Source organism: Cyprinus carpio, chromosome B17 (genome assembly GCF_018340385.1).
Source record: "Cyprinus carpio isolate SPL01 chromosome B17, ASM1834038v1, whole genome shotgun sequence".
Lineage (NCBI taxonomy): Eukaryota > Metazoa > Chordata > Actinopteri > Cypriniformes > Cyprinidae > Cyprinus > Cyprinus carpio.
This window is the reverse complement of record NC_056613.1, coordinates 26,816,396-26,830,338: the sequence shown is the minus strand read 5'-3', so window position 1 is coordinate 26,830,338 and position 13,943 is coordinate 26,816,396. Positions and strand designations below refer to the sequence as shown.

At 38.2% G+C, this 13,943-nt stretch overlaps 1 protein-coding gene and 1 pseudogene across 2 annotated transcripts; both read left to right on the top strand.

Moving 5' to 3' along the window:
* Positions 1-4,774: 4,774 nt before the first annotated feature.
* LOC109099269 (G-protein coupled receptor family C group 6 member A-like) lies at positions 4,775-10,541 on the top strand. Of its 2 annotated transcripts, XM_042742952.1 has the most exons (6): positions 4,775-5,217; positions 6,240-6,528; positions 6,670-7,401; positions 7,555-7,770; positions 8,105-8,222; positions 8,562-10,541. In XM_042742952.1, the coding sequence occupies exons 1-6, from the start codon at positions 5,021-5,023 to the stop codon at positions 9,614-9,616; spliced, it is 2,607 nt and encodes an 868-aa protein (XP_042598886.1). In that variant the 5' UTR covers positions 4,775-5,020; the 3' UTR covers positions 9,617-10,541. The 2 variants fall into 2 exon arrangements, with proteins under 2 accessions (XP_042598886.1, XP_042598887.1); XM_042742953.1 differs by lacking the exon at positions 8,562-10,541 and having other exon boundaries at positions 8,105-8,313.
* A 408-nt stretch (positions 10,542-10,949) lies between these two features.
* On the top strand, positions 10,950-12,319 carry LOC109099268 (annotated as a pseudogene).
* Positions 12,320-13,943: the final 1,624 nt, after the last annotated feature.

The following is a 13,943-nucleotide window of genomic DNA, read 5'->3' as shown; positions in this document are numbered from 1 at the left end:
TCTCCCTCAATGTCTATGGTGGTTAGGGCCCTGGATTAAACATTTTAATCAACTGACAGCCATAGTTTTTAGCCGATTCTTGAAGATGGCTAAGAACTCAGCTGCTCGGATTGAGTTTGCCAGGTCATTCCACCAGTAAGGATCATTTACTTTAAAAGTCTGTGAAAGGGATTTTTATGCCTCTTTGGGATGGCATCTATTTCAACATCCACCTAGATAAACCTCAGGCTGCAGACTTCCATACTCTGCTTGCCTCTTTTATCTCAAAAGAGTGTTAACTATGGCTACTCAAAAATCAGGCAACCAACTGGACCTTATTTACACAAGACACTGCTCCACTGATCGTGTACTGGTTCCTCCACTGCACACCTCGGATAACTTCCTCCTCACTCTTAACCTCAACATGGTTCCTGACACAACACATACCCCTCCACGTGTCATCTTTTGACATAACCTACGCTCACTCTCATCCTCCCGGTTATCTGTTATGGTTTTATCTTTGCTATCTGCTATGGTTTTATCTTTGCTTCCTCCCCCTAAACAGTTATCATTTCTTGATGCTAACAGTGCTACTGATACTTTCTGCTCCACTCATACATCTTGTTTAGACACTGTCTGCAACCAAAATCTTCCAGGCCAGGCCGTACCACCCCTGCTGCCCCTTGGCTGTCTGATGTTCTCTGTGAACATCAAGCTCAGCGCTGCTTAAAGGGTAAGGCGCAAATCAAAAAATCCTGTTGACCTTAATGTTTATCAGTCACTTCTCTCTTCCTTCTCTGCTGATGTCTCAACTGCTAAAAGAACATACTATCATAACAAAATTAACGATTCGTCTAACTCTCATATGCTCTTTAAAACATTTTCCACCCTCCTTTGTCCTCCTTCTCCCTCTCCTTCATCAACTCTAACAGCTAACAACTTTGCCACGTTCTTCATGGATAAAATTAAAACCATCAGTGCACAATTTTCCACACCACAATCTGTCAAGCACATCTTACCAGCAAACATACACTCGTTTTCATCCTTCACTCTTTGAGGCAGAAGTCTCCAAACTCATCCTTTCTAATCATCCTGCTACTTGTCCACTTGATCCTATTCATCTAATCTCCTTCAAGCCATTTCTCCTGCAGTTGTACCTGCATTCACTCACATCATTACCACATCCCTTCACACTGGTGTTTTTCCCCTCAGCATTTATACAGGCTCACCCCACTACTTAAGAAACCCACCCTTAACCCATATCTTTTAGAGAACTACGTACCAGTTTCCCTTCTTCCTTTCACTGCAAAAACACTTGAACAAGCTGTGTTCAAACAAGTCTCTGCATTTCTCACACAGAACAATATCCTTGACAGCAACCAGTCTGGTTTCAGAAGTGAACATTCAACCAAGACTGCCTTGCTCTCGGTTGTTGACGCCCTAATACTGGCAAGAGTGGATTCCAAATCTTCAATACTTCAAGATCTTGCTGGATCTGTTGACACTTGATGTCAACCCTATTGGCAAAGGGCATCTCAGGAACCACATTCCAGTTGTTTGAGTCTTACCTCTCAGATAGGTCCTTCAAGGTATCTCGGAGAGGCAAGGTGTCCAAGTTGCAACATCTAACTACTGGGGTGCCTCAGGGCTCAGTTCTTAGACCACTTTTCTTCTCTGTCTACATGGCATCACTAAGTTCTGCAATTCAGAAACATAGCTTTTCATACCACTGCTATTATAATGACACTCAACTCTACCTCTCATTCCATCCTGGTGATCCGACGATAGCTGCTTACATTTTAACTTGTCTAACAGTCATTTCTTGCTGGAAATAAGGACCATCACCTTCAACTCAACCTTGCCAAGACAGAACTGCTTGTGGTTCCATGAAACCCATTTTTTCATCACAATTTCGCCACAAAAATAATTAAGGCAATAAAAGAATTAAGACGAAAATGTTTTAAAACCTTACCAGTTTGTAAGTTCTCTTATAATCCATTACAAAACAATCGTAGCAAAATGGCAGCAGCTGCATTTGTATGAAATGAGAGTGAGTCCGCGATACCAGAGTGACATAATTAATTAATTGTACACCATTTGAATCGAGTTTTAATATTTTATTAGCTAAACAAACGCAAAGCTTCCACCAAGAAAAAATTGTTCAAGCAAGAGTACAGCGCCAACTGCTGTTTCCCGGATGAGCTGGTTTTATTAGCTTTTACCGGTTGTTATCGAAGGATAACATACCTCGGAATGTCACAACTGACCAATCAGAATCGAGTATTCCACAGAGCTGTGTAATGAAAATAATAATAATAATTATAATAATAATAACCTTGCTATGTGTACTGAATTAAGCTAACTGAGACTTATATAGCACTTGCATATCATTGTTCTTTTGTTGATTTTGATTGCTTCCATTGTCCTCATTTGTAAGTCGCTTTGGATAAACTGGTGATAATTTAGGGGGACCCTTAATGCTTATGGGAAGTCCGGGACCCCCTACTCACACATTTTTTTTTTTTTCTCAGTAAGCATGAGGTGAATGTTTCTAGAGGTTTTTGATGAGTTGTGCACAGTAAGAAACATAAAACTGAGCACTGATTACACTGCGGATGGATCAAGTGTTGGTGGGCTGAGACCTTCCATGTCAATAACCATCTCCTTTGCCTTTTTTCACATAGAGATATGTTTGTAAGGTGTTCCAATTCATCCCTGCAGGCCATGGTTCTCAAACCCTTTTGACTCAAAGCCCCCCACTGTCTAAAACAAGATTTGGAGGCCCTCTCATTCTCCTCAAGTTGCATAAGTGTTCCTTTGAGAGTATCCTCACATGAAGTAAAAGGTAAAGTATTGATGATGAAAAAGGAGCAGAGCTTGAATATCTTAGATGCCTATGATTCAATGCTCAGACTTCATCTGACCAACACAAATCCAACAAGTGTTATTATACCACAAGCAATAGCAATGGAAAATTACAGCTTCACAACATCATCCTGTGATGTTAAAAACCTTGAAATGGAGACATTCTCTAATCTCGTACTAATGAACACAAATATCCCTTGAAACCACACAATCGTAAGACTAAACAATGGTTCAAATTATTATTATAAATATGATTAAATTTAATAATAAAATAACTAAATAATTATAAATGAATGACTGAATTAATGAATGAATAAATACTTATAAAGGAAAGAAAGTAAAAACACAAATGTAGTTGCTTTCTTGAAGCAACACACAAAGAATCCTAAGATGCTTCAGCCATTACATGAAAATTATTCAAAGTATAGTATTGTATGTATACAGTACCACATCCAGATAGACAAAGCCAGAAGCACTGGGAATTTCCTGTTGGGACTTGAACACATGGATGTACCGAGCAAATTTCAAAAGATGCCACTTATTCTCTTAATCAGAAAGTGATATTGTATGCATTACAAGTGTACCACTGAGAATTTCCCTGAAAGATGGCGAGACAGATTTACAAACTTGTTTTTTGTAAAAACCTCTGAACCATGAAACCTCACACTGAATGCATAACTTGACAGTACAACGCAAGATTGAAAACTCCCAGTTCAAACTCTTATTTGCTTACTCTTATAAGCAAATATTTGAACGTAAGAGACTACATGAATATGCACACATTTGATTGAATAAATGCCTTAGTTGCTTTCCAGCTTTGCAGGAAGCCAAAAGCACTTGGGAGGCTTTGACAACAGCTATTTAGTAAAACCATTAAAACACATCCATGCTGTAAGCACTGTAATACTTCAAAGAGAATGCAGTGGTAAAATCAAAATCTTTTTATAAATCAGCTATGCAGGTAGATTATTATTATACTGAGGGAAATACCTGTATACTGGTTTCAAGTGAATGTGATAGCATCTACATTTTTATTCAAACAAACAAACATGCTGGTGATGTACTACACTAACTGCAATCTTGAAACGAGGCCAACCATTGTTAACACAAACGCCCCAACTAATTATACAAAATTTGAAACAAATTAGAATTTGAAGATTATAAAAAGGAACCTTTTAGACTGATGAAGAGCCTGCATGCTCGAAACGTCACATACGCTATGCGATAGTTTTTAAACAATACATTTTTGATACCTTTGGAGCTTTAGTGTTGCCGACTTTACATTCTAATATTTTTCTGCTTGTTTTTTGGTCGAGCACCCAGTTTAGATTGATGTGCGTGTTTTTTTTTTTTTTTTTTTTTTTTTTTTTTGAATTAGTATCCTTTGTTCCCCATGTTCCTGCCTCTCATTATTTATCATAGTTACTGACCTGGTTCCCCTTCGTTATTGATTCATTTCACCTATGTCTCTTGTTTCCTTTATTTGTACCTTGCAAATATAATGCCTGTGTTTGAGTAATTTTGGTCGGTTCTCATTAATATATTGTTTGCTTGGTGTTTATGCTGTGTGTTCCTGTGATCTGATCATTTTTTGATAGTTATAAGTCTATTAATTTAATGTGCTACGTCTTTGTGAGTGCTGGCCAGCAAAATGTAGCAGAGCTAAAACAAAACAAAAAAATCTTTCTCAGTTATTATAATGGGTGCTCTTCTTCATATTTCATTTACAAAAGAATTCTATAGCAGCATTGTTTCATTTACAAAAGAATTTTATAGCAGCATCAGCTTACATTGTCAATACAACCAAACACGCATGTGGAATTTCCAAACTTTTTTTTTGTTTTTGTTTTGTTTTTTTTTCTGAGCAAAAAAACAAAAAAAAAAAACTGGTTAAAATGTCAGCTCTCAGTGGAACGTAATGTGAGTTTTTAGGATTGTACAGAACCGGTCTGTGGGGGAATGCTGTAGAATAAAGGTATGTTCTGCTGGCATTTGGAGTCGATCCAGCGACACAATTGTTTGACACCTTTTTGTGTGCTTATTCAGAATGAGCCAGCCTCCTTGCATGCTTCTCTTACTTAAATCAGAACGACTGTCAGATTACTTATGCATTTTACCCTTGTTGTCAAGGGGAACACATCTCTAGGTTTACAGTTGTGCTCAGTCAGATTGTATCATGTTTCTACAAGACTTTTACAGGCCCTTAATAGGTTTTCTTATTTTGGCTGGTTCTGGGTCTGCCTGCGAATACTCACAAGGCATATGTGGGGCCTGGGCAGATGGGGATATACGGATAGGAGTGCTCAGTTCCTGCCATTCTAAAGTACAGAGACTATATGTGCGAGAACGTCCCGAAAAATACAACTGCACAGAGTGAGTATATTTAGTATTTATTTATTGATTTTTTTAAACTTTCATATATGTACAGAAATGTGTGCTTGGGTGTGTTACCACGCAACCTAGAAGACTCTGAGTATTGATTTTCCATCATTTAAATGTAAATTTTATTTGTTGGAACATTTTTCTTGTTGGAATGTAATAACTAAAAATCTGTAACCCAACAAGTACCTTTGCTGCAAGCTTATTTGTTAATGATGTTAATAATGCTGTACAGTAAACCAAATGCCACTAGATTTATGTAAATAATAACAATACTATGATTTAAATTAAATGATGTGTGTGTGTGTGTGTGTGTTAATGATGTTAATAATGCTGTAATGTGTATGTGTATATATGTATATATATATATATATATATATATATATATTCCTTCACCTCCTCTGTACTCTTGCATTGGGTGTATTTGTTGTTATATATTAACCTGTAATGAACATTAATTATAATAATAAATTAGGACATTTACAAAAGTGTAAATAAAGTGAACCTTAAATTTGTTATTGTCACAATTGTTATTGCTGTTCATCGTAGCAAACAGGCAACATACATGCCTATTGACATTATAACTAGAACATTTTAATGTAATAGAACAGCTACAACAAGCAAATTTATATCAGCTTAACTGAGAACAAGCGAATTAGAGTCATATCAAATCTGAAAATCAGTCAATATTTTGCCCTATTAATTGTTCATACAAATGTAGAGTGATAGTAATAAACTGTACAAAACTAGGTTGTTTATATAGAGAAAAATAGTAAGAATCTATTTCTTAGATTAGAAAGCTGAATACGCTATTGTTTTCATTTCTAATGAAATTGTTTGCACTTTGTGTAATATTGTCTGTATAATAATTTCTTTTTTTTTTTTTTTTTTTTTTTTTTTTCTTTGTTGGATCTTGTGAAGCACTTTGGTCAATTATGATTGTTTTTAAATGTGCTATATAAATAAAATTGAACTTGAACTTGAACTTAATCAAGATTTCCCCAATTTCCTTGTAGATTAAATCTAATTTCACTAGTAAGGACTCTAGCTGTCGTGCATACTATTGAAACAATCAATAACTCCAGCTTCCTCCCGGGTGTGCGACTGGGCTACTACATCTGTGATACTTGCTCCGATGCATCAAAGGCCATTCAGAGCACCGAACAGCTTCTCGCTGTGAATGGCACACTGTCTGTCCAATGTGAGGTGCTTGAAAGGCCTAATGTAAAAGCAATCATTGGAGCACGTTTCTCAGAAGACTCTCTGGCAGTGGCTCGGCTTCTGAGTCTATACATGGTCCCACAGGTTAGTAACTTTATGTTAATTTAGGGTGAATCTTTAGGTAATTTGATTCAGGGATTCAAACTTGATTCTTGATGATTCTCAATTTTTTTGTGACAGTTGCATAAAACATATTGCTTACCTTTTTTTTTTCTCTTAAAACAGATAAGCACAACATCATCTGCACAAACACTTAGTGATAGGGTGCGATACCCAGCATTCCTGCGCACAATTCCCAGTGATGTTCACCAAACCAAAGCTCTGGTTAATTTCATGAAGCACTTTCACTGGGACTGGGTTGGCGTGGTCTATGGGGATGATGACTATGGGAAAAATGCCTTACAAAGTTTCTTAGCTGATTCAGAAGCTGCAGATATCTGTCATGCTTTCCAAGAAGTGTTGCCTCATTACCTAGCACACAATGAAATCGACAAAAGGATCCAAGAGGTGGCAGAAACAATCCGCTTATCCGAAGCTAAAGTTGTGGTCCTTATCTTGAAGGAAGAGCTGGTCTCTAAACTGTTCAAGGAGATGATTCGTCAGAACATCTCGCGTACATGGATCGCAAGTGATGCTTGGTCAATGTCACGAAATATATCTCAAATGGAGGGAATCAACCAAGTAGGTGACATTTTTGGGTTCACTTTCATCACTGGTCCCAATCCCGGTTTTAAGGAGTTTTTGCAGCAGCTGACTCTTTCTCCAGGCTCTGTAAACCTCTATCTTGAAGAGTATAAGCAGTTAGGGAAAGATAATGGTTTTCTAACAGAAGCTGTTGACATCAGCATGACCTACGGTGAAAGGTTAGCTGTATGGTCCATTGCTCGTGCTTTGAAACATCTTCTAAACTGCAGTGAAACTGATTGCCCTGGAGAACGGGATTTTCCACCTTGGAAGGTAAGTAAACTGTTTACGTCCAATTTTTTTTCAAGATTTTAGAGATTTATACTAACATGCATAACACAAAAGCAAATGGTCTTGATATAATTTCTATATACATTATTGCAAAACTTGGAACCTTACTTTATATACATATTTTCTTTTGTAAAGCTCCTCAAGGAACTGAAACAGATCAATTTTACTATGGACAATCAAACGTTCTATTTTAATGCATCTGGAAATTTCATGAACGGATATGATCTAATAAACTGGCAACCACAAGAAGCAAGTGGTCAGAGACGCTTTGTTGTTGTTGGAAATTACAATCTGACAAAAACAGAAGTTCACATTAAGGCACCCATAATATGGAGTAATCCAAGCAATACGGTGAGAGTAACTAATTATAAAACTCATCAGCTATATATTGAATCATAATAAAATCATAAAAAGATGCATACCCTTCTGAAAGGAGCAGCACAAATTTCCATGCTGATCCAAGCTGTAGGTAGACCAGCACATACAGTATGTTGTTCACCAACAAAAGATACTTCAACCAGCATGGTCTTTTCGGGTTAACCAAAGAGTTTTTGGGTTATCTTGCTGGATAAGCCAGCCAGTATATCAGCTTGAACCCATTATTCCTGGTCTTTTCAACAGGGTAATATTACATATTGAATATACGGACTATGTATTAACCATGCTTCCATGCATGCAATTCTAGGTTCCTGTTTCCATGTGTTCTGCTATTTGCCCTCCTGGTACAGCTAAGAAACTCCTCAAAACATCATGCTGCCATAATTGCACACAATGTTTAGAGGGTACTTACTCTAATGAAACAAGTAAGTAATCAATTGTAAGCATATGGTATTGTTAAAAGGTAGAGTTTTATCTTGTTTAATTTTTCACTAGAAATTAAAATTTGAGCCAGTAAGCACACAACTCATGTAAAAATGTATTGAAATGAATGTGAAATTTGTCAATAGAGCCAAGAATTCAGTTGTGTACCTTAAATTTTTGTTTTTAATATATATATATATATAATAATAATAATAATAATAATAATAATAATTATTATTATTATTATTATTATTATTATTATTATTTTATTTTTTTTAAAAGGGAACATACTTTTTTTTTGATTGACATATACCCTAAAATCAATTTTGTCTTTCTTGCAGATTTACCAAATTGCCTTCCTTGTGAAGATAATACCTGGTCTTTGAAAGGATGGACTTCATGTAAGCCAAAGGATGAGGACTACTGGAAATGGGATGGGTCCCATGCTATAGTTATACTTACATTTACTGCAACAGGTTATCTGTTGTTGTTGTTCACCCTTATCATCTTCTTGGTCTTTTATGGAAAACCAGTCATGAAACAGGCAGGGGGAACCCTATGTTTTGTAATGATGGTAGGGTTAGCACTCAGCTATACTAGCGTCATATTGTTTATTGGCAAACCCAATGTTCACATTTGCAGGGGTCGACAGATCTTGTATGCTTTAGGGTTCTCTCTCACAGTTTCATGTATTTTGGTTAAAGCTCTGCGCACCTTTGTATCCTTTCTTCCGCTTCATAGCCAGAGGCAAGCTAAAAGGTTTTACAAGCCCCCTGTCATCATAACCTGTGGTACTCTCATTCAAGTCCTCATCTGCATCTTGTGGTTGATATTTGATTCTCCAGCTGTAGAGGGGTTTCAGTCTGACCAAAGCATGATAATTACCGTACAGTGCAATGAAGGTTCTGGAATTGGATTTGGCATCATGCTTTGCTATATTGCACTGCTAGCATTTGTCTGCTTTTTGATGGCCTTCAAAGGGAGAAAGGTACCTCAGGCTTTCAATGAGACTGGACACATCATCCTAAGCATGCTAATTTATCTTTTTGTGTGGGTCTGTTTCACCCCTGTATACCTTGCTAAGGTAAACGAGCGCTATTCAATTCAAGCAGCTGCCATCTTGGTGTCATGTTATGGAGTTATTTTCTGTCACTTTGCACCTAAATGGTATATGGCTCTTTGCAAGAAGAAAGAACAGCTTACTCGAGAGGCATATATTGCAAGAGCCAATAATCACATTGTCTCAGATGACCTGATCCCAGAGATAACAATGGAACCTGGTTTTATAAGGGGGTCACAAAATACCATTAACTCAGTTGATACTGGTTTGGGTTCAATTAATTTAGAATTCCCTTACCAGACATTACGGAAAAGAACTAGGAGCAAATCCATTTGAAAAGTGTACACACATTAATGTTAAAAGGTTTATATCATGGCAAATCAAATTTTCTTCAAAAGAACTTAAAATAAATAGTGGATTACTGCTGACATTATTATTATTATTATTGTAAATATTAATTCATTAATAAAGTAAGGTAAACTGGCAAGAAAACCAATATATCCACAACTTCCTAGGATTGTAAAATTAATGCTATTGCATTACTTATGTTGATAAAGCATTCATAAGACATAAATGCAAACGTTATGAATTACATAACACTCACAACACAGCACTCTTGTTTGTGTTTTATTGCTTAATTATGAGCAACTTGTATATAATTTGTTGTATGTAACGTTAAATGTAATGTCTTTTTTGTTGCAATATTATTTGAGTAGCATTTGGACATGACAACAGGTAAACTGTTCAATAAAAGACAATGGCTTTTCTTGACTACACACATGACTTGAGGAGGTCGTTGTGAGATCCAGAGATTACAGTAATACATTGTTGTGGTGCGTAGCTTCAGCTGCCCACACAGAACCTGTCAATTAGGCAAGAACAGGAAAAGGAAGGCATTCCCCTCTCTATCATTGATGTCAGAATGCCAGTCAGTAGCTACAGCTGAATATGGGTTCTTGCTACTTACACTGCACATTTATACTGTGAAGAATTTTTTTTTTTTTTTATTGACAGTTGTTTTTGCTAATTAGCATACAGGTTTTCTTTTTCTTTTCTTTCTCTTTCATCACTTTCTTATTTAAGCTATTATTATTTATATTTTTACTTCCTTACTGTATAGTCTATATTTTTTACGTACTTTGTATTGCCTGTGTGAGTTATATTTGTTCTCATTCTACCCTGTCATTCTCAAGAGGAGTAAACAATATAACAATTTCATTGTACTCTAGTACATATGACAATAAAGTTCTTGAATCTTGAATCTTGTGTCACTGTGCTAATACAAAAGTATTAAAGGAAGAGAACCAAAGCATCCGATTCTAAAAGAGAACCAGAGCATCAGAGCTCTGCACAGATTATTATTAGGATAGTTTGGTTAAATTGAGGGGGTTAATTTGGAATTCTTGTTTTGTTTTTATAGTGGTTTTTTAATGACAAGTGCAGCTGGTGATCCTAAACCATCCTGCCATCAGTTGGAGTGGTCTGCCTCCTTGTCTTTGTTGGACTGTGTTTTTGCAAAATCTTGGTGAACTGCAATTGCTCTGAAATGGGCTGCTCTCCTTCACGTAGGGACAGTCTCCACTCAAACTGGGTACAAAAGAGATTAACATTAATATTTTATCTTAAGGGAAGGAACGGCAAGAAGAAATACAAGAGGATTGTGAGATAAAGAGTGCAAAGAAGTAAAAAAAAATGTCCTGAAAGTATCAAACTAAACAGGAAGAAAGAAAACGAAAGAATATATTTTAATAAAGTAATAGTAGACCTTCCAGATGCACTTGTGGAAGCTCATCTAGCAGCATATGCATATCTTAACCCCAACATCAGTAAATATGAAGATCTCTTGGGGTTACTTGATCATGCAGCCAAATCTCCTTGCAACCCATAGTGGCGTTCATGGTCTTATGCTTTGAGGAAATAAAAAAGGGGTGCAGGAAATAGTGGAAGAGGGGGACATGATGTTAAAAGGTAATGGAGAGCATTTGGTTTGGCCTTGCGAAAAAAAGAATTCCTCTTCACCCAACTCAGCAAAACATGTGACCTCTCCCACCTGCAGTGAACCCCCACCAGACCTACTACAACAGCTCCTTCAGTACACCGTACAGAGGATGCGTCAGGTAGGTCAGTCAGGTGTGTGGAATTGGGGATACTGCGCTTGAGCAGGCAGTGAATTACTTTTTCTCCATAACTGAAATTCTAGATGAGAAGCTCAGGACAAAGCGTGCATCAGAATCTAGATTAATGCAGCAGCTGTCTTGGATTGAGGCAGCATCACAGAAAAAAACCTGGCCCAGAAGACTCTGCTGTATTTAGTAAAGACAGTGGACTTGGGGCAGAAAGCGAGTCCCTGGCAGGTTCAGACGGAGAACGCCAATGGAGAGAAATCTCTGAGTCAACTGAGACTATTTATGCTACATCAAGTAGCCCTTGCGGTCCTACACCAGTTCACCAAGGCTCATACAGAGGCAGACTTCTCAAAATAATAAGCCAAAGCAGCTCTCTTAACTCTATAGACTCAACTTGCACTTTTACAGAAAAAGAACAGAGGAATATGGAATCTCTACTCGGCTCTGTCTCCTTGGATGAAAGTGGTGGGGATGATGTGGATGATGAAAAATGTGTGAAGAGGAAAAATGCAAGGATAAAATAAGCAAATAAACAGATTATTTTACTCCAGACCGAAGGCAACCATGTAATTTACCAGCAAAGCGAATAGAGAATCGACAAAATGTTGAAATGACATTAAAGTTAAAAGATGCCATTAGTGGCCGGATTCATTTTTTGCCACCCCAAGGCCCAGGAGAAAAAGCAAAACAGGTAGAAAACTCAAACAGCAGTAGTCAGTGGATGGTGACAAAAGTTCTAAAAGACCCCAAACAGCTGGCTCTAGAACATCTAAGAAAAAGCCCACAGTTACTAAACGGTCAAGATCAGCAGACTCTATGTGCAATAAAGCAGAAGATCCTACACTCACTGAACTAAAGAGAACTCAAAAGGAACTCAACCTAAGGCTAGGCTAATGGCCAAGGTTAAGCATGAGGGAAATACAAAGCCAGGCTCATTTTCTAAAAAATCCAGCATCCGCAAACACAAAAAAATTTCAGCAATGTTCGCTGACAGGAATTGGAATAGGAAAAGTTTTTCTCCAAGTAATCAAAGAAAGGCATGCAATGTGAAAGTTGAGCAAGAAAGTGCAAAGGAAGAGATGGAAGAAAAAAAGAAAATTGACAAAGGAAAGGGGAAGGAAAAGTCAAGAAAAGACCACCTGTTAAAGGGCCTGTTAAGGTAATACCTGTGCCAAGTCCTCCACCATCACCCCACCAGTCGTCAACGTTGTTTAGGGAAAGGAGTTCTGTTTAAAAAAAACTGATCGACACCTTTAGTCAGAGCTCGGAGGGAAGTAAACAGAGCCCTGACTGTGCAAAAATTCTTAGAAAGTTAGAAAGTTAGAAAGTGTGGTGTTCCCATCATTCCAGGTTTAGGTCCCTCTGCCACATTAGCATTTAATGAAAATATTATGCTCAATAGTCAAGGGGAGTCACAATGCTCTGAAAGGACAGAGGATTCTTTGAGGTTCTCATTGACAATTCCTTTGAAAATGTACAAACAAAGGACATGGGAGAAAATGTATCAGGCAGAGGCCGATCCACCCTCCCAAAAAGGACTGCAATGTCTCAGAAGTTACGAGCCTCTCTGCAGTCTGTTACAGTGCTACCAAGTAAGGGGAATTTGTGTAAGGGTTCTGTTAGCATGTCACTAGTTTGTTCCACGCACCAGGGTACCAGTGGGGTTGTGAAGAGTGGTCATCATGATTCCAGCCATGAAACAGACACAGAAAGTGAGGAGGCTGCCTCCCTCAATAAACAAGCAAGAAAGATAATCCACTTGAGGCATTCTTCTGACTCACTGACAGAGAAACCTACAGCTGAGCAGGATCACAGCCAGCTTTCTTCCCGCCAAGGTGTAGTAGGAGATTTCAAAAGGGTATAAATATAAATGTGAAAGTGTGAAACAATGCCTGTAAGAACAAAAACCCTTGGCACTCCAACTGCTTCCAGAACTCGCGTGTTGCCATCCACACCTCTATTACATCGGAGACTTCCTAGTCCTCCAGTACTGAGAAGTCAAACCTCTACTTCAACTTCATCTAGCCCTCCTGAACTCCATAAACTCCCAACCCCACCTTCTGCTGGCCAACTAACACTGCTACCCCTGCAACACGGCAAGATCACACCACCATCACTGTGACAGAAGTCACATACCCCTTTAAGGCACCGTCACCTCCTGCTTCTCCAAAAGTGCAGCCGATGGTCTAGAGAAAACAGTAGTGAGGACTCTTCAAGAGTATTTAGCAATGCTTGATCAGTGTTTTGTTCCATCTCATCATCGTTATTTGAGGCTCAGCCTGTTCCTACACCCAAGCCCCCTCAGGCATGGGCCTCCTCCGGTAGCAGCAATTTTGCCTCGTCCCTGGAGTGAGCGTGGTCGTCTCCCAGTGTCTGCACGAGGGCCCTAGCCATCCATCCAGTGAAGCCAGTCAGACAGGAGGCCCAGTTCAAGCCTGCCGCCCAGGGTGCCAGTCATTTCTGTGGCAGAGACATGTGGGATTGAACCAGCAATTAGCACCCATGGGTGAGTCTAACACTTGTTCTGATATTAACCC

Excerpts from the sequence above, each read along its gene's own strand:
- LOC109099269 (XM_042742952.1), top strand. The coding sequence starts at position 5,021 with ATGTTTCTACAAGACTTTTACAGGCCCTTAATAGGTTTTCTTATTTTG. Across the intron at positions 6,529-6,669 it reads GTCTATACATGGTCCCACAG|ATAAGCACAACATCATCTGC; the intron begins GTTAGTAACTTT and ends CTCTTAAAACAG. Across the intron at positions 7,771-8,104 it reads GGAGTAATCCAAGCAATACG|GTTCCTGTTTCCATGTGTTC; the intron begins GTGAGAGTAACT and ends ATGCAATTCTAG.